This window comes from Diospyros lotus, chromosome 5 (assembly GCF_014633365.1).
Source record: "Diospyros lotus cultivar Yz01 chromosome 5, ASM1463336v1, whole genome shotgun sequence".
Classification (NCBI taxonomy): domain Eukaryota; kingdom Viridiplantae; phylum Streptophyta; class Magnoliopsida; order Ericales; family Ebenaceae; genus Diospyros; species Diospyros lotus.
In genome coordinates, this window is record NC_068342.1 from 33,467,142 (window position 1) to 33,487,803 (window position 20,662).

The 20,662-nt window shown below is 35.6% G+C and overlaps 1 protein-coding gene across 1 annotated transcript; it reads right to left on the reverse strand.

Annotated features, from left to right (window-relative positions):
* Positions 1-3,644: 3,644 nt before the first annotated feature.
* Positions 3,645-8,808, reverse strand: LOC127802858 (protein ALTERED PHOSPHATE STARVATION RESPONSE 1-like). The gene is made up of 4 exons (XM_052338914.1): positions 7,486-8,808; positions 6,070-6,290; positions 5,206-5,429; positions 3,645-5,118 (listed from the first exon to the last, which is right to left on the reverse strand). The coding sequence occupies exons 1-4, from the start codon at positions 8,357-8,359 to the stop codon at positions 4,284-4,286; spliced, it is 2,154 nt and encodes a 717-aa protein (XP_052194874.1). The 5' UTR covers positions 8,360-8,808; the 3' UTR covers positions 3,645-4,283.
* Positions 8,809-20,662: the final 11,854 nt, after the last annotated feature.

Below are 20,662 nucleotides of genomic sequence, written 5' to 3' on the forward strand. Positions count from 1 at the left end.
GACTGCATGCTCTCTCCTTATCCTCTCTGTGCATTCATGTTGGCATGTGAAGTTATATGTGAGATAGTGATTATAAATTGAGGCTTCAGAACAGATCTTGAACCCAGACTCTGAGCCATTGATGTTAGATAGTGATTAGACCATTGGCTGAACACAGATTCTGAGCCATAAATGTTGGCATTAAGTGATGTGCAATTAGTTATAGAAATTGAGGTTGCAGAGACCTGTGCTGGAACATAGATTTCGAGCCGGGAGAAATTTGTTTTGGCTTTGAGGTATTGGGTTAGTTAGGAGTGTTCAAATTTCGGTCCGAATTAGGACTGGTGTCGCTATTTGGTCCGGTCCTTTGTCCGTTAAAGGCACTAACCGGTCTTTGACTTGATGCAAAACTAAAAAAGCTAAAAATATTAAATATTATATTTTATTACTGTTTTGTTATGAACACTACTCCTAATGGTTAGCATAATTGTTTAGTGTCTCAAACCAATTGTTGATGTCTAGTGTTAGTGATGAAGGGCATTGTTTTCGTTGGTCTTACAAATATCAAATATGATTACAGTTGATTGATGTTGTAAATGAATCAATTGCTGCCATATGTTAGTGATAAAAAGAGAGTAAAATTGTCCCTGGGATCGAGCCTAGCGGTTGGGACTATACACAGGCATGATCTCCATGCAGAGTCTGCATGTCTCGTGTTCGATTCCAACCAATTACGCCTCTCGCGATTTAACTCCTTTGTCAGAATCAAGGAGCTGAGTGGCAAGACGCTAATGACAGGGCGTAATCTTAAAAATGTATATATATATATATAAATATATATGTTGGCCTTGCAAATATCATTACGTTGCAGTAGCAGCAGATTAATTTGAGGCATAAAAAAATTGGAATAAAAGTGGTGAGATGGCATGTGGAAGTAACGCTGCAATATTGACTAGTGAACGGGAAGCACTGAGTGGATGTTGGTTTCCAAAACCCATAAAAAGAGATGTGTAGGGTCCAAAACCAAAGTATTGGTGTGGCTATGGCATTGGCTATGGTTGGAAATGGGCAGGCCGGCTCGTCTTCTATTTGGCCCACTCATTTTGTGAGTCAGGTCAAATTTGGCTTGCAAGGGAGAGGCGGGCTGGGCCAGGCCGAGCCGTGCTATGGAAAATGGGGATTCGACACGACCCTATGACTCTTAATAAACGAGTCGAGCTATTTTGGTGAGTTACCTTCATTTTTGGTGGGCCAAACTGCGGGTCACAAAATACTGGCATGACCTGGTCTATTTGCTATAGTATTAAGTCAGGCTAGGCTGGGAGGCGGGTCCCATTTGCCAACTCTAGCATTGACATTGACAAACATAAACATAAAGAAAGAAATAAAAAGAAAATTAAATTAGTTATGTATTTAACTTTACTTTAAAATTCTTTTACATCCTCAAAATGGAGAGAAATTTTTAAAATTAATAATATTTTTAAAAATTTTAACAAAAAATATTATAATTTTCAAAGTAATTAACAAATTGTTACACTTCATAGTCCACATTGGAAATAGGGCTGGCATAAAAATTTAAACAAACAAATTTAGGTATGACTCAATAATGGAGTTAGACTCTTAGGAAACAGAAGTCTTAAGTATATTTAATAAATTTTTTAATATTATTTAATTGTCCTTTATCTTTTTTACTTAATTGGCTTGGTTTGTCATTTAGCTCTTGTTCTGCGTACAAATCTAGGCCAACTCATTAATGGAACAAGTAAAGTTTTGGGTTCTGCCCATTAACCAAACCAAGGGCCTAACTCGCTCCATGAGCCAGGAGCAAGCCAAAATTTATAAAGTTAGCCCCTTATTAAAATAATTTGAAATATTTATTTATTTACTTAATATCTAAGATATAAAAATATTTTTAAAAATAAAAATTCTACTTAGAAAATAAAAATTTAGAACGTAAAAATTAAACATTTAAAAGTTAATTTTTTTTCATAGTTTCTAATTTCACTTTTAAGAGTAATATTAAATTTTATAAATTTTTAAAAGTTATCAAAATTACTTCATATTTTGAATTTGAATTCCAATAGTTGTGTGTGGTATATATATTATATATATATATATATAAAATATTTTTAAGGTGATTATGACTTTTTGTGTATGACAATTTTTTTTATAAGAAATGTAAAATTGTGAGATAAAAATTATTTAAGATTTATTAATTGTCATTTTAAAGTTGTGGCTTTGTCTATATAGTTTTTAATGTATTAAACTTGTTAAATTAAACATAAAAAATTCAAATTCAAATTTAAATTAAATTATTTATAATTTTATTTTTATATAAAATCAAAATTTGTTCTGAGTCAACGGGTCAAAGGCCATAAGCCCAAATCGAGTTGAGTCTATAGAAAGATTGAGAAATAATTAAATTATTTTTAATTTTATTTTTAATTTGAACTGTCTCCAAAAAAGTAAGTATAATAGTTTGATTGTTGGTTTAGAAATTATAATATTTTATTAATTTTATCCTCCAAATTTTAGTCTTAAATAGAGTTATAATTGAGTTAAGTTTTGCTTGACTTGTTAAGAAAAATGGGAACTCGAGCTAGGCTCAAGTTCAAAAATTTGTTTGAGCTCGAGCTACCTCGTTTAACATTATAAATGAACTTCTAATTGGGTTGAGCTCAAGCTCATAAGAAATTTATAAAAAAATAGAATCACGAGCTCTATCTCGTTTAACATTATAAACGAACTTTTGGTGGGTCAAGCTTGAGCTTATAAGAAATTTATAAAAAAATAGAGTAGTGACATGGACAAATGGTGGAGGCAGCGAAGAAGGCAATGGAGGCGGGTCAATGGTGAGATAGGTGGATGGTGGAGGTGGCTGAGACAACCTAGAGTTAAATATGTTGATTGCAAAACAAAGGCATAAAAAAAGGAAGAGATTAGAATTAAACCCAAAGATTAGAGATAAATACTTTTCATCTTTAACTTCGTCTCTTAGACAGATTTTTTCTTAACAGAAAATTTTTATCTCTAAATCTGTCTCTAATACATCTTAAATTAAAAAATAATATTTTAAAGAGAAACAAAAAAATTAAAACTCCATTCAAAAAATAATATTATAATAATAATAAAAATTATTTATTTTTCAAATTTATTTGCAAGTCAAATCAAGCTCATTAGAGTTTAAAGTTGACTTGTTTATGAGTGGAGCTCCAAATGGGAATTCTACCTCGACTTCTTTATAACACAGACTAACATTAACAAACTTTTACTGAGATAAACATTTAGTCACTCAGTAACGACTAGACTCTTTTACAACCTAGTCTCAAAGATGACATTTTTCTTTTTCCTAGTTTCAATTATAACAACTAAACATAGTTAGTCACTAAGCAATCTAAAGAGAATTAAGGGGAAAATAATGAGATCAGAACATAATTTTGGTTTATATTATTTTTGAAAACAGAAACCCAATCTCACTTTTATTTTTATTTTCAAAATAATATAAGCAGACGTTTAATATTCTATAATTCATAAATTGAACTTTAAACCAAGTGAGGAACTTATGATGCTACTACTAATAAGGTCCTTTAAACAGAAGATGAACGATGGAGTGCCAAGCCACGACTTGTGATTGAATCCCACAAGAGCTGAGCGGACAACAATGAGAAGTGAGAGAGAGCCCTTGTACCTAACTTCTTCTTCAACAGTAACCCAAAGGCCGCCAACAAATAGTAGTTGAGAGTTTAGCCTTAAAAGGACAATTGCCGATTCCTACAGCTACAGGACAAATAGAAATTTGAATTACCATTTGATGCGAGAGTTGCATAATTAGCAAATGTGAAGATCCAAGAGTAGAAAGGGCTCCTCAAGAAAGACATACAAGCTAAAGAAGAAGAAGAAGATGCAAAGCTTGGAGGAAGGCTATTAAAATACTGCTTCCTAAGTCCCTTACATTCTCAACACAAAACCAACCAACCCACCTACTTGGTACTCACAAGATTGCCCAGCTCCATCTCAACCTCTACGCTTCTTGGCAGAATTCTTGCCCAGAAGGTTGGTCGGCTCAGGAATTTACATGTCTCCCACAAAATTGCAGGCAATCTTTAATACGGCGACGACGATGACTAGGCAGTAAAGATGGTGAGCCACCTGAATGAAATAGAAATCCCTACTACTACTACAAGTGTTGTCTCAGCGAGCTGCTTCGACACAATCTAATGTACAATAAATAGCTGCAGAACCCTCAAACCTACCACCCCTAAACTAAAATCTAAACTAAGCTTGACCGGTTTCCTTCCTCTCTGTCATGTGCTTGCATCTTCTCCATTCTGGGGACCTTCTATGTACCCTGGATTCCCTTTTTTCTGGGCGCTCACGCTCTGCTTCAAAAGGTCGTTGTACATTTTTAGAGAAGCCTTGGAGAACTCTGTCAGGGAATCGAAGACTCCACAAAACCCGGTTTGGAATCCATTGAGTGTGATCCGTTGTGTTTCTTGCATGCAGTCTATGTGTTTTTCTTTCTCACCGTCTACCCTCCTCCGGAAAGCATCCAGTGAATCCTTCTTCTCATTCAAGAACTCAGCACGGCTGCCTGGGTCTGAGTTGTGCTCTGAAAGCTTGGATTCGAAAATCCTGTTCTCGGACTTCTGGTACGCAAGAATCTTTCTATCAAGTTCTTTCGCCATACCGTCCACTTTCCTCTTCTGGTGCTGTTCCCCCCCTTGCTGCACCCATAAAGCCCTTATGTCCTTACCAAAGCCTTCCATGGAAATGCCAACTGCCTTGTCTGGCAGCTTGTCCATGGACGCTAACCAACCATGGCAGATCACAAGCAACGGAGGACCACTGACTCGACAAGGCAGGGATGAATTCCTGCTCCTAGAGTAGAATTCAACTTCGGGGATAACAAACTTTGATAGCCATCCATAGAGCGCTTCGATGTATGCTTTCTGTGCTGCAATGTACTCTATGAAGCGTGTTCTCCAATTGTGAATCTCAGCCTCAAGTTGCTGTGTTGCAAGTCGATGGGTGTTGTTGCAGAATTTCCCGTAAGTGGGGCAGGTGTAGGATTTCACTTTAAACATAATTTTGTTTTGGATTTCATGAGATTCCCACATAACCTTCCAGGTTCTTGTCAAGCTGCAAGAAGGGAATCATGTATTGCAATGCAGTGAAACCGGTAAGAGAACAAAAATATCTTTATGTTTGCTTGTGGGATTTACGTACCCTTGTAGCAGTTCAATTATTTGGGGTTGCAATTCTTCATCTCTGAGTTTCTCAATTTGTTTTGAAATCGATTCGGCACTTCTAATTGCAACCAGGATCCTGCTATACAAATCTTTGACTGCAACTCTAGTTCTGTCCACAACTAGCCTATCATCTCCTCGAACATCCTGATTTCTTAGCTGATTGCACTTCCTCTCGTATATTTTCCTGGTGTTGTCTCCAGCCTAATAAGCCAGTCTACAAGTCAATTTCTAAAAGAAAATAGTAGTAATTTTTTTCTTCTTCAAAGAAAACAAACATACTACTCAGGTAACACGACAAAACAAAGACCAAGTTGAGCTGAGAACATCCTGTATTTAGTTATTCTTTATTCCTATACCATACAAATATGTATAGGCAGCTGTTTGGCTGGTTAACAGAAAGTAGTTTCAAAACATGAAGAAAAATAACAAGATAAACTCTTGGGCAAAAGACTGACCAGTCCGATTCAAGCAAGTAGATAAACTCACAATCTACAATGCGCCGCCTGGAAGAACAACATCAATTCTTACTATATCAGATTTTATACGTCCAGTTCTAGTGTTTGATTCTTGAAATACTTCTACTCATTAGACTGTAAGGTTGGCATTGCATTAAACTAGTAGTCAACAATTTACTTTTTAATTCATATTTTCTCCATAGATGTGTCTCAGCTTCTAGTGAATGAACTAAGCTTCAATTGATAGGAGGCTAAAGGCCACAAAACTTCTGGCTTCTTTGCGAATATACTTTGATTGGCAAATCCATAATTATTCAGAAGAGTTCTGATGAGTTGTACAATCATAGTTGTAAGGAATAAGGATAGGTTGGATTAATTCAATTTACCTTAACTTCCTCGTAAAGCTTCTTTTCCCAAGCATATAGCCTTCCTAGTGTCAGAGAATGGCTCCCAGAGTCCATTCCTCCATAATCATCAAAGAGATCATTGTTGAATTCTGTCCAGGTTGAAGAGCCTTTGGAACTAGATGCTGCAAGACTTTTACAGGATGAAGTCCGGGATGAAGTGGACCTCCATGTGATGGCTTGGATAAGTTTTGTGGAGTTTTCTGCATCCAGATAAAATGTGGGTAAAGGAATATGCTAAGCAAAAAGTACTTTTAACAAAAAGGCAACTGAAAGTAGTAGATTTTAGAGTACTAAGTGGGAAATTAGGGAAGAAAAGTATTCTGCTGTGATGCAAGTAAACACAAAAAGTAATGCTGGAGATGAACAGAATACTAGTTAGATATCTAAATCTATCTATCTGAGTGAATCTTAGCCCCCAAGCAAAAGGCAGAGGAACAGCTTCAGAAAGTTGTGGCTTTTGAGTTTTGACAGATGGAGGATAATAAAGACGCCCACTGTTCAGAAAGCAACTGAAAATAGATAAACCATTATGATCCAACTCAACAATATGTAACATCAATGCCACAAATAGAAGGAAATCGGGAAATTATTTGAGAAAACATCTCAAAAGGAGCCTGCAAGTGAACTACAACACAAGTTGTTATTTGTATGCCCAATTAATTTCCATCCCAAAGTTCACCAAGGGAGAAAAACAGAGAGACGGGGTTGAAAGAAATGAATAAATGAAAACATGGGCGGATGGTAAAAGGAAAAGGTGAAATTTGAAGCTTTTGCCTGCATTATTACATACAAATGGACAAAGTTAAGACAGAAGAAGAAGAATATCGAAGAATCACATAAAGATGCAACTTTCTTATAAAAAGACAATAGGAAAAGAAGGACGGTGTTGGAAAGCCTAAAGTAAGAACCAGCTCGGGGGAAAAGAAAGAAAATGCTCGTGGGAGGAAAGCTTTGCAAACACATAAAGGCAGAGGAAGAAGATTCATCCAAAAATTTTGCAGAAAATGATAAAAGAATATATTTCTAATCAAAATAACAGGAAGATCTCCGTTCTCCAGTATTACTAACGGACACAAAAATAAAGAGGCATAATAATGGAGCAATTAAAAGGATAAATCCTGCCTGAATCTGAAAGCAAACAAAATCTTACTCAGCTTTGCCATATTTTTCAATGCAAGTGAAATAAGCTAATGAAGATTTAGAACACTGCTGATTGAAACCTTCATTGGAACCCAGAGTAAGAATCATGAAGATCAAACACAAGGAAACAGAAGAAAGAACTGGATGGGTTTTGGAAGATCATATACATGCAGGGAAAACATTCCATGACAGAGAGCAAATAAATAGAAAAGTGAAATAACAGAGTTGGAAAGCTAGAGAGAAGAAAATACCCACCTTTTATTTCCTCCAAACCAGACTGCAAATGGAACCTATTAACCTCTAGCATTCTGGACACATCCTTGCCAGAATCATAAGCCCTAATGAAATGGTCCTCTATATCCTTCATTGCTTCCAATAACTCTCTACCCTTTTCTGGTGTGTCAATAACTGTTAAACTCTTTTGCTCTCCCTGGCTAGGAGCATCCGCTTCCCTAATAACTTCAACCCCATTCTGTTGGTTCTCTACATTCTCTGTTTCTTCAGCCGCCGCCACCTTCTTTTCTTCCTCCATTCTATCTCCTTCCTCTTCCAGCTCCGGAATTCCTTCTTCTTCCCTCACTACCCTAAGATCATCATCAGAGTTGCGGCTGTATCCGCTTATTATCTCTGGCCTTAGGATGTCAAAAGGGTTAAAGAAATCCCAGCCAAAATCTCGCTGTGGTGAAGGCATTGATGGTGGCATTTGCATATAGAAATACCCACAAACTTGCTCTTGTTCTTCTTCTTGCCTCTCTGCTCTTTCTTCTCTCTCTGGTTCAGAGGACTCTGAAGATGTTGAAGAAGCACAAGACTCGCAGCCAATAGCTGCCTTGGTGGGTTCAGAAGGTGTTTGTTGAAGGAACAGTGGGTTGGAGACTACATTTTCTTTGAGTGGAGAGGGTGGACAAGGTGGTGGGAAGGTGATGAGAAATGGGGAAGGAGGTGAAGAATGGCAGGCAACAAACAGCCTTATAGCTGCTGAGACTCCATACAGAGCTTGACAGTACCTTCCATGGGCATCAGCAAGAGCATATCTTCTCTCCACTGCCAGCTTCAGCTGCTTCTTTCTCTCTCTGCAAATAGAAACCACTTCTTCTTCTTCCTCTAGCCTAGAGGCAACACAGCCCATCTTCTCTCCTTTCTTGCCAAGCAAAAGTAGGGCTAGCAGCAGCAGGCAGGTGAGTTTGCTATCAAAGGTGGGCTGAAGTTTGAAAAGTTGGGACTTTTGGAAGAGTGTGGAACTGTAAAGAAAAAGAGGTGAGCTTTCTGCCAGAAATGGAGGGTTTTAATGGTGATGACTAGGGTTTTAGATAACAGGGAGAAAATGCAGCTTTCAAACAAGCATTAGCAAACCCTCCTACTAGTCTGTACATAAAGTGGGTTCCAAGTAAAATGGTAGCTCCTGCAGACAGCTTTGCAGAAACCCATCTGGCCATTGCATCCCCCGCCCAATAATGGATGTGGTCTCAACAGTCTCACCCTCGCACACAAACAAAAAGAGAGAGGGGGGGGAAAAAGCTTGGAGTCTGATAAAAATGGAGAAGATGAGAGAGAGAGAGAGACTGGGGAAGGGGGGGGGGTGAGGGGGGGTGAGGGGGGGTGCTTTTTGCCTTCTTGTGATTTCTTTTTTTTTTTGTTGTTTTTTGTGTTTCTTTCTTCCCCAAACGGGGTCTGCACGCAGAGGTCTAATTGGGGATTTATCTGTGTCTTAATAGACTAAACAATTACTGGTTAGAAATGAACTCTATATTGCACAATTTACTGTACCCACACCCACACACACACACATAGAGAGAGAGAGAGAGAGAGAGAGAGAGATGGTAAGGGGCTCGAGGAAGGGGGGATGGGTTTCTTGTGTTTTGGTAAGGTGGTAGTAAGTTGGCGTACCACAGCCACCTGAACCATTTATATCTATTGCAGTTGCAGTGCAGATTCTCTCTCTCCCTCGGGTCCGTGCGCAGAGAGATTGAGAGAGAGAGAGGAAAGGAAGCTGCAGCCGTTGATGGGCTCAGCAGTGAGAGAATAGAGGAGTCAAACCTATTAACAAATTGGTGGTAGAATAGAAGAGAGTGGCTTCACGTCTTTGTTTTCTTGCTGTTGTTCTCAACAAATACAGCCCAGCTTTGTATATAACAATAATATAATATAGCACAATAACAATGCTGCTTTCTTTCGAAATTCCTTACCTCACTTATTAAAAGATAAATATATATATCCATCATAATTAACAATTTACCTAATTTAAATAGAGTTTGCACTGAGAGTCGAGCCTGTTTTTAGAATAGAAATAAATAAAATAAATAGAAAAATAATATTAATAGGATTGAATAAAAGCAAGGGTCCATTAGATGGGAGCTAACTTTTTCTGGGGTGACGCGAATATGCCTGACAGTGACAGACAGTTGATGGATGTTAAAAATGTTTTCCATTTCATTTTCATTTTTTTTTATTATTATATCTTTTTTTTTAATTATTATTATTAATTAAATCTCAACATTTACACCTTTCATACAATAAGATTATCAATTCAATATCTCATGGGTCGCCAATGATCAATAAAAAAGTAATGGGGACGTGAGTTTTCAAGTTTAAATCTATTTTTTGTATAATTATTATGTATCATATTCAAATTTATCTCTAATACCAAAAATCATAAGACCAAAAACATCCCAAAATTATCAATTCTTCAAATTCAAATCAATTAATAAAACTAAGATATCTTCCTTCTTTCCACTCCCCTCCTCCCTTTTTTAACTCTATTATACTGTTAATGAAGTCTCTCTCTCTCTCTCTCTCTCTCTCTCTCTCTCTAGGCCTTCTTGTATTTTGTTCTGTGACTTACAGTCACTCCTTGTGGCAGAGGATATCAGTGGAAACAATTGAAATATTTTCCAGATTTTAGGGCAACAATATTACAGGTGTAAATGAGTGGACTCTAGTTTTAGTTCTGTTTGATTTAAGTTTATTTATGAGTCTTTCTAAAAAATGTTTAAAATTGACATATAAATTATTTTTTATATTTAGGTTTAATTCAAATTTAGTTTATTTATACTAAAAAAAATTAATTTTGAATTTCTTATCAATCTTGTTCGTTGAACAAGTTATTAAACTTATTCGTAGACAAGAACTCATCAAACTTGTTACTAGATAAATATTTAAAATTATTTATTTAAAAAAATTAAAAATTAAAATCTTGTCATATCACATATCCATACCATTAAATGATGAGCAAATGGCACAATTCTCTCGGCTTGAATTGAAGAATTAACTATCGATTCATCACATCTTCAAATAATTTAGATGTCATATTTTTATCTGACTCATCTCTTTCTCAAATAAAAAAATATCAACCTTGTCTCTATTTAACTCATCTCATACTTGAAAAATTCAAGATAGCCATCTCCCCTCTATCTTTATTTAGTGTGAGAGATTTTCTTATAGCTCAAAATGATCAAATTCAAGAATTCCATAAATGATAACTCCAAGTAACTTAGTCCCATCACTTGTATAAATGCATGAGACCCTCACAATTAAACTAACTTTAGGTATTGAATACTCTTTACTACTCATTTATATTAACTTAAGCATGAGAGACTATATTAGGGAACAAGTCTCGTCTTTTCTTATTGGTGTTCAGTGAAATATAACACTAACACTTGGTGGATCAATGCAAGTGATAAAATGAACTTTTAAAACTTTTTCAAAATCACAATCAACGTGCAACAGAAGCAAAAACAAAATTCTTGCAAGACTCAATATAACCCATCCATATGTATAACAAAACCATTCATCCATGGGGATTTGAGTATCATATACCTCAAACGAATAAAGAAGTTGTTGGTTATCTGATGCACCCAAAACCTGTTAACTTGGATGACTAATCTACCATCACAGGCTCAAGGGACCTAGTATGTCCATGCCTAAGCCACATCGAAACTCTTCAATGGATATGTGCTAGCCTATCTCAACAAATGTGAGCCAAAGTTGTTGGTGGTTCTTAAGGATGAAAGTTAATCTTCTCACAACCAATAATCAACTTAAGAAGAAAAAAAGCGGAAATGAGATGGTTGGCGACTTCTTGAGCAAGAAAAAGAAGCAAACGAGAGTAAGAGCAAGAAAAATGGAGAAGAAAACCAAGTGATAGCTTGCTTAGCACGCTCGTGATAATCTATCCTCTCTTTTTAATCTCCCTTACTCTCTCATCATTTAATGCTCTGCAAAAAGCATGATGAGAATGGCAACAGAAGATGAAAGCACGTGGGTGAAATCTCGCTCACAAAATTGTTGATTATTATAGGAACCAATCAACATTTTAGCCCATTCAAATGAAATAGTCGACTGTCCAAAAAGTAACTGTCAACTCCTTTGTGTCTCCAACTATAACTTTCAATTTATTGCATCTAGGTCTTACTATTAACTCTTAATAACCTTTCCATTAACTCTTAATAAAACCAAGACCCTCATTAACACTTAATAGTATGCTTGTTAACTCTTAATGAATCTTATTAATTCTTAATGATCTCCCACTGTTAACTCTTAACATCTCATTAATCATTTTTGTTAACTTTTAACAACATCAAACATCATTAACTCCTTAATGATAAAGAACACGTTTGTTCCTTCCTGACCAAAGGGAGTCACCGGAGGCGGGATAGCAACAACAAGGCGTGGACTCCAGCAACGGGTTCGTCCGAGGGTAGCTAACACCTGCAAGCACTCTGATACTCGAGTGAATAAGAGAGTACGGAAATAGCAGTGTATCAGTAGGTCAGAGAGCAGAACATACCTTGGCTCTGACAAGAGCTGGCTGATATAGGAAAAGGAGATGTCCTCCTACATGTATGTGTCGTGCGTCTACAGGTGACGAGACTAACTATCTAGCGTCGGTGGAGGTTCCCAGGTAGCAGCATGGTGGCAACGAGACCCTCATTAATGGCATATCCCATTCACATTAATGTGAATGTGATCTGCCATTAATGAGGATGGATCTAAGGCGGCCTCACAGATACCCAGTGGGGGTTGCAATAATGCTGCGGCAAGCTAGTGCAGAACCAAGAGATGAGCCAAGAAAGAGGGCCAAGAGATGGGCCGAGATTAGGTCTGGACGATCCACAACCCCCCAGGTCAGATGCTCGAGAAGCGAGCGTTCGAGCTAGAGAAGAGAGGCCTGGGTAATTTTGCTACATGTGCTAGTTTTGGAGAGTTGGATTGTCATTACAATCTGGTCAAGGCGGACGGTCGAGCTAACTTTGATTTTGTTCGAATAAATGTTAGCTCTAGAGTCATCTGAAGTCGGCCTGACCTCCAAGGTAAAGTAGTTTTCTTCATGTGCTGACCTATAACACGCTGGTTTCGAGATTCGAGGCGTTTTACTTGGGAAATGGGGGTGTTATCTAGGTGGTAACTAATGACTCTTTAGATGTGTGACAGGTGGCAATTTCATGACCGTAGATCTGCGGGATGTGTCGTAAGCACTTTTCAACAATCTTTATAAGGGTCTCCTTTGGGATAGGGTTTCCTCGCTTTCTCAACAACAAGAAGAATGAGAGAGGTGCAGGGGTTTTTGCAAACCTTAAGAGAAACAACTTATTCGGTTGCTCTCTCGTCTGTATATTTTTACAGAACGAATGGATTTTGCATATATTAAGAAAGATATTAGGGGAAAGATGGACATGTTTCGTAAGGAGGGGGATAAAACTGCGTCAGGTTCTGCTTCGGTGGATAAAGTAGTTGGAAGGGCCCTAGTTGCGCCAGTATCGGTTGTTCCTACCGCGCAGCCCCATGCTATGGTTGCTGCTACCATGGCTCTAGACCTTGGCTCTGGGGAATCTACCATTTCTGAGGAGCTGACCCAGCATAAGAAACGTCAGAAAGGTCCTGATGGGGAGATTCGATCCCCTAGTGGTTCGAATCCTACCAGGAGTGGCAGCCACCTGGTTTCGTTTTAGGACCCAAAGTTTTGAAGCAACCTTTTTATCGACATCTATCTTGATCCATTATCGAACCGGATGAGGCTACCAGGTTTTGGCTCATCGGCTGCATTACATCAGGTCGAGCACTAGGCGCTCCAACTTGTTGCGGATTGTCATTTGCTTGAGGCGGGCATGGCGACTCATCTCTCCAAGATGAAGACGGATTACGAAGAGGAATTGTGCCAGGATCGAGAGTCAATAAGAGGATAAGTTAAGAAGACCATGGAGGCAAGCGTTGTTGAGGCCAAAAAGCGAGTTGATGAGGTTGAATGTATAGTCGACATCCTTCAAGTTCAATTGGATGTTGCTGCTACGAAGCTAAAGAAGTTAAAGGCGGAGGTCGCGCTGGCCAAATTCGAGATGATGGCGATGGAGATGAAAGCGAAAGCCAAGGTGGCAGTTACTCAGCCCGATATGGCAATGGCGAAGGTGGGAGCGGAAGAGTCAAGAAATGAGGGGTATGAAGTAGCCTTGTCCCACATCCAAGCTATTTTTCAGGAGTTAGATCTCTCAACCATTGGCTTTTCCAAGGAGGTCAAGGACGGCTTCCTTATAGATCCATCGGAGGATAGTCGAGTCGAGCCGTGATTTTGTGCGGTAGTATAGGTTTTGGCGTGGGTCTTGTATTCTTGTTGGGTACTTCCTGCTTAATAACAAATTGCGTCTCTTTTCCTACTGCAATATTTTGTTTCTATCATTCTCTTCGTACATATCTTGCTCGACCCCTGTGGTTTTGGTGCCTTGATAAGCTTGTCATGCCTGGGGTTTAGATATGTGGGGAAGGGCAGCTGTCATTCCTTCGAGGGATTTGGTGTGGTTAGATTTTGGGTTTCTATTTTGGCACATTTATTTGATTGTGAAAGGCTCCATGAGTTCTAGGAATCAAGGCGTCTATCCGAGGGCATAAGGCATCACCTGTAAGCATGGAGTGGCTCGCCACCCTAGGTGAGGCAGGCCCGTCAGGGCATTCATTATGGGACACATGGCGGAACCTCGTTGGCCATCGGTCGTCCGTTAGGCGCCTCGTGCTATGCCTATTTATATGCATCGCCCTCGTGTGTGCACAGCCCTTATGTTCGCTCTCGAACCAATCATCTTATCCTTATTTTTAACGTTTGATTGCTCCAGTTAATCGACATTTGAGTCGGTTAAGGGTGGTGTGCTAGTCTGATCGTCAATGGCAATCTCCACTTCGAGATCTGTTCACACGTACGACTGGGCAAACGAGGAGGTTGCTCGGATTACATCGAAGTTTTCTACAGATTCATCTTTGGGGGTGGTGAGAGAAAAAATTGCCTCTTAGAGTAGGGAGGGGAAGGATGCGGAAAGGAAGACTCGAGAGGAAAAGTTCACTTGCTACCTTTATGGCAGGGAAGAGTGTGTTTGTCATTCGGCCTCGGACTCCGGGTTTCTTTATATGTATGAGGTATTATTTACGAGGCTACGACTGCGAATTCCTCTGACAAAGTTACAGGGTTTGATTTTGGAGGCGATGAACGTTGCCCCGACGCAGTTGCACCCAAACAGTTAGGGCTTAATTTGCGGCTTCGAAGTGTTAGTCGAGTTTCTTGGCCGCAAACCTACCATGGTAGTCTTCTTCCACTGTTATCATCATCAAAATGATTGAAGAAATGAAGCCTAAAACAATCCTAAACTCTAAACCTTAGAACCCATCATCATCAAAATAAATGGACAAAACAACAATGATTTATAACGTTAGGATATTAAGGTATAAAATTTTAAAAATAACAAATTAATTAGAAATAAACAAAGAAATGTGATGAGACTAATACTTTCGATGTCAATTCCCTAACTCTAATCGTCCTAAAGTGCACCTAAATGAACTTGTAGAATGGTGTGGTAATCATGTTGTACATATATCCATCTTAATGTATAAAATACAAATAATCCAATGATCCATTAATCATAATAATCAACAATATGATAATCTCAATAGGTGTTTATGTGTAACTCATGAATCCATATTGTACACAAGAATGTTTCAAGATTATGCCAACGTATTGTCCCACTAGTACTTATGGAACCATGAGGAATGGACCTAACATTTCCTTCTACCAAAGATTAGAATTCATCACCTTTGCACCATGAAAGTAGCTAAATTTTAGTTTTTAGAGTCATCGCTCATTTGTTACGATCAAATGCCCAACACTACCTCGTCTTATCGATAAACATAACAATATGCTAATACTATTAAAGTAAATTTTTTGTATTTATATTAATTTTCAAATGATAAAATACACTCAATATTCTTAAAGTTTGAGAAAGAAATGAGGATTATTTCCCAAGTTTTAAAATGACAATGACTCCCATGATGTTGTTTTAAGTACAGGATAAATATAATGATTTTATCTTTTCTCTCTTTCTTTTATCCTCTAATTTCAGAAAGAAGAAGAAAAATAATAGGCGTGTTGCCAAAAACCATTGATGTTGTTAATGGTTGAACTCTAGCAATCCCCATAGTTTTATATTACCAAAGAGAGAGAAAGAAAGAGAAAGCTAGAGTTGAAAGAAAACATTTTTCAAAAACCATTGATGGGAGAAGGAACTTGCTCTGATAGTTGAATTTGAGAAAGAGAAAGAGAGAGAGGGGGGGGGGGGGAGAGAAAGAACATAGACATAGTGCACTAGTGGAATGGAAGAAGAGAGATTGAGAGATCAAACCCCCACAAAATGCCTATGTCAATGTGGTTTCCCATCTTTAAAAGCGATAAGATTTTTGGAGAAACCCTATGGTTCAATGATGGCCCAATAACAAAATCTCCTAAATAGTTTAGCCACTTTCATTAGATGTGAAATGAAGATAGAGAAGGGGCATTTTGGGGATATAAAAAAAATAATTATTGTAAATTAATGATTGGAATTTTTACTCATTTTCAAATTTATATTCTCAATTTATCTCATATTTCAACATGTAATATAATATCCAAATAAACATGGAGAACATAATATTTATGTCAAAACATGCATGAACACATAGATGTATTATGTATATATATATACATATACATATATATGTGCATATGTGTATCTACATACAAATATGTAGGTATGTGTATATAGTTACATAACTTTAGGTATTACACATACATGCATATGTTTATGTACATATGTAAAAATATATACATATAGATATACATGAATATGTATATATAAGTGTAAATTGTATACTCCACATTTAACGTCCGACTAAATTGCAATGACTATTCTTGTATTTTTAAAAATGACATAGATATCCCTTAAGTTTTATAAGCATGGATTATTTAACCTCCAACCAATAATAAACACTTATGATTTTGCCCTTTATCTCCACTAATATTATAAAAAACACAAAACTCCCCACAAAACACTTAGGTGGTGTTCTCTTTATGTTTCAGTTTTGAGTTTTGAGTTTTGAATTCATTTTGAATTTTGTGTTTTGAATGTCTGTTTTGAAATTTTTAAAAACGCGTTCTCTTTGTTATTCTAAAAAATTGTTTCTCAAAAAAGAAAATTGGAAAATACGTTTACTTTGAAATTTTGTAAAATGTTATTTTATGATAATTTATTTAAGAAATTTGATTCAAAATAAATTATAAATTTCATTTAAAGAATTTCAAATATAATACAACTTATATAATTTAATCATATATAATATATTAAAATTACAAAGTACATTCTAAGTCATTTTTAATTTCACTCAACTATTAATTTTATAATAAATTTATTTTTACCTATAAATTAAATTTGATATTAATTTTGAAATTTAAATTATTCACAACATAAATATTTTAAAAATATATAAAGCATAAAATAAAAAAATCTATATTAATTGGGCGTGGAGGCACGGAAGGGAGAAATGGCAGAAGGCAGTGGCGGGCGACTGGATTTGGGCATGGCAGGCGGTGGCGGTGGCGATGGCTTGGGCGTGGAAGGCAGTGGCGGGCGAGAGCGATGGCTGTGGCGATGGCGGATCTGGGCATGGAAGGCAGTGGCCGACGGTGGCTGTGGAAAATCTGGGCTTGGAGGGCAGTGATAGGCGAGGGCGATGGCGGTGGCGGTGGCGGTGGCCGATCTTGGCATGGAAGGCAGTTGCGGTGGAGGATCTGGGCTCGGAAGGCTATAGCGAGAGAGGGAGATAGCAGTGGCGGGCGGATTTGGGTGTGGCAGTGATGGTCGTGGCGAGCGATTGCAGTGATGGCGGTGGCATGGACGATGGAGGCGATCGAGCTTGAATAGAAAAGAAGAGAAAGAGAAGAGAGAAGAGAGGTTGAAGAAAAGGGATGAAAACGGTGGCTGTTTTCCGTGTTTTGGATGGAGGCTGGTTTTGGCTGAAAACAGCCAAAACGTGTTTTTGGCATTTTGAGTTTTCTGTGTAAATTTTTTGTGTGTTTTGCAAAATGCGTTTTTGAAAATGAGTAAGTAAACGCGTTTTGAGTGTTTTGAAAAACTGAAAATAGAAAACGGGCTGAAAATGCCAAAGAGAACAGCCCCTTAGGTTGCGTTCTCTTTACTTTTCAATTTTCAATTTTGAGTTTTGAATTTATTTTTAGTTTTCTGTTTTGATAGTCTATTTTTAAAAAATTGAAAACGCGTTTTCTGTCATTTTGAAAAACTATTCCTTAAAGCAGAAAATTAGAAAACGTGTTCTCTTTGAAATTTTGAAAATAAATATTTAATTATATTTTATTCAATAAATTTGATTATTCAATAAATTAAAAATATTTAATGTTAATATATTATTAAAAATATATATACATTTTGAAGTTAATGAATTTTATAATATTTTTTTCATTACAATAATAAAATATGAATAAATAAATGTGTTTTGAGTTTTAAGTTTGTTTTGGTTAAAAACATTTAAAACAATTTTTTTGTTATTTTGAGTTTTTTTATAATTTTTTTTTTTCAAAAATACATTTTTAGAAACAGTAAAGAGAACGCGTTTTTATTATTTTACAAAATTGAAAACTAAAAATGACTTGAAAATAGTAAAGAGAACGCAGCCTTATTATTTACTTTTCGAATCCAAATTCAAAGCAAAAGCAAGACTTGAATCTGAACTTGCTTCAAATTTGGGTTCGAAGGTTTTAATAATATGAGTTTGTTAAATACATACGTACGTTTATTTAAACCTAGATAGACCCATTATTTGAACCAACACGAGAGGATTTAAGGGTTCAACTAAGTTTGTTTGAATCCATAAAGTCTAGCTTCCATAAGTCTTTTTAGGATTTTTGGGTTTGACAAGATTATTTGGGTGAAACTTCTAGGTTTTAGGTTCATTGGATCTCTTCATCTTCTTTGATCATATTCTTCGACTGAAAATTGAAGTTTGATAGAAACTCGATTGAGAATAAAATGAATGAGAAAGATAGATTAATTTGATAATGATATATAGGCAATTGTTTCCGGCCATAAAGGACAACAATCTAAAGAGAAAGGGTTGAGAAGGCAAAGAGCGAGAGAGATAAGTTATCCAAATGTAGGGGCAAAATGGTCAATTCTTAAAAGTTGTTATAATTAAGAAATGTCTACACCATCTTTAAAAATACGACGGTAATCGAAGTAATTTAGTCAAATGTTAAGAGTGATGCATAAATTTTACCTTATTTGTAAGTAGGCCAAAAGATCAATTTAATACCTATCATGGTTTTTAAGTCAATTAAGTACTTAAGACTTTCAAGATTATGTCAACTTAGTATTCATCATTAGTGGTTAACCATTGTTAATCAAACTAACAGATAACTAACTCACTGTGGGTATTAAATGGGCATATTTTAAAAGTTCAAATATTAAATTGGCCAAATTTTTAATTTTGCTAAAAATTGCACTATTTAGCACTAAAATTTTATAAGATTATTCTATTTTTGCATATTTTTTACAATTAAGTTATGGAAACATGTTAAATTTAAATTACATAAATATAAAATTAAACCTAAATCTCGAATAAATAGTATTGAAAATATTTTATGTTTAATATTATATATTAGATATTGGATGTCAAAATATATATTTAAAATTTAATAAATATACAATTTATTTAATAGTAGAATACTAAATATTTTTACATATCTATACTTATATCTATAAGTAGATAAAGTTCAATCTAGAGCATTTAAACTATATTAAATTATATTACATTAAAATTATTTAGGATAAAAATTCAAATAAACAATTGTATTTTAGTTTGGGATCAAATTAGTCATTGTATTTTGAAAAAAATACAAACTACAACTTTATTTCTCATATTGGCGATTATGTGTGATTATTATGATTGAAGATAATGTTGGCGTTATTAAAACAATTAAAATGTCATTGAATGACATTAAAAAAATTAACCATAATAAGTAATGTGATCTCAAATTTGAAAGTGTAAAAGTTTATTTGACATTTTTTTAAAATATAATGTCTAATTTAGCTTGAATTTTGAAAATACACTAGTTTTCTTTTGCCCTTCGTAGTCAATGTAATAACTTATTTAACACTTTACTTAATTATTTATGCTCTTACTAAAATATAATAATAAATTGATAGCTCTACGAGATCTATAAAATAAAATATGGCCGGGGGTATGAATGTTTTTCACGTAAATCCTTCGATAGTTAAGTTACTTTTAATTTGAAAAAAAATTAAATAATTTATATAAAAATTATTGCATACCTCAAGAGAAATAACTCTCTTTCTCTATTTATAAAAATTAAAACTGATAGGTTAAGGAGCATTTACGTCATTCTAGTTCTAATTTAATGATTTCTAAGCAAAGATTTAAGATCTGAATTGATGACACATTCATGAGAGCGCCAGGAGAAGATCACCTGAGAGTATCCAAGAAGGGCTACCAAAAGGAACTCCTCAGGACTACTTTGTCCATGGGGTCTTTAGCGCCTCCTACTTTGGGTTTTTCTTTCTCTTAGATTTGTCTTAAGCTTGGACTTACTTGTTTGGGCATAACAATTTATACTATTAAATACATTAATTACATAAAAATGATTTATACAGGCATTCTTTCATTTTTTTAAAAAAATTATAGACTGAAATAAATTAAAAGAAACTTGTAAAATTCTATCAATTAAAATATTATTTTAAAAGTATTGAATGAATAAACAAAAAGATAAAATGGTTAATAAATAATATATAAATTAGTACTCATCCCAATTTTACCATTAACTTACACTAAAATTATTTAAATTAATACTCTTATGCTTTAGCTTTGGAATGGGAAGAAATTTTTTTTAAATCAAATTAAAACTATTACATGAAGAAAAGAAAAAGAAAAAAAAAAAAAGAAATTTGCTCCAAAAGAATTTGTAAAATATTATAAATTTAAAAATTATTAAAAAGACTTGAAACGAATAAATAAATAGGTTCATGAAGAAGAGCAAAAGCAATGGATATTGGCAAGAACAATAACCAAAAACATTGTGACTCTAATGAACCACCCATTAAATATATTTGCATGC

Excerpts from the sequence above, each read along its gene's own strand:
- LOC127802858 (XM_052338914.1), bottom strand. The coding sequence starts at position 8,359 with ATGGGCTGTGTTGCCTCTAGGCTAGAGGAAGAAGAAGAAGTGGTTTCT. Across the intron at positions 6,291-7,485 it reads TGGTTTGGAGGAAATAAAAG|AAAACTCCACAAAACTTATC; the intron begins GTGGGTATTTTC and ends ATCTGGATGCAG. Across the intron at positions 5,430-6,069 it reads AGCTTTACGAGGAAGTTAAG|GCTGGAGACAACACCAGGAA; the intron begins GTAAATTGAATT and ends CTGGCTTATTAG.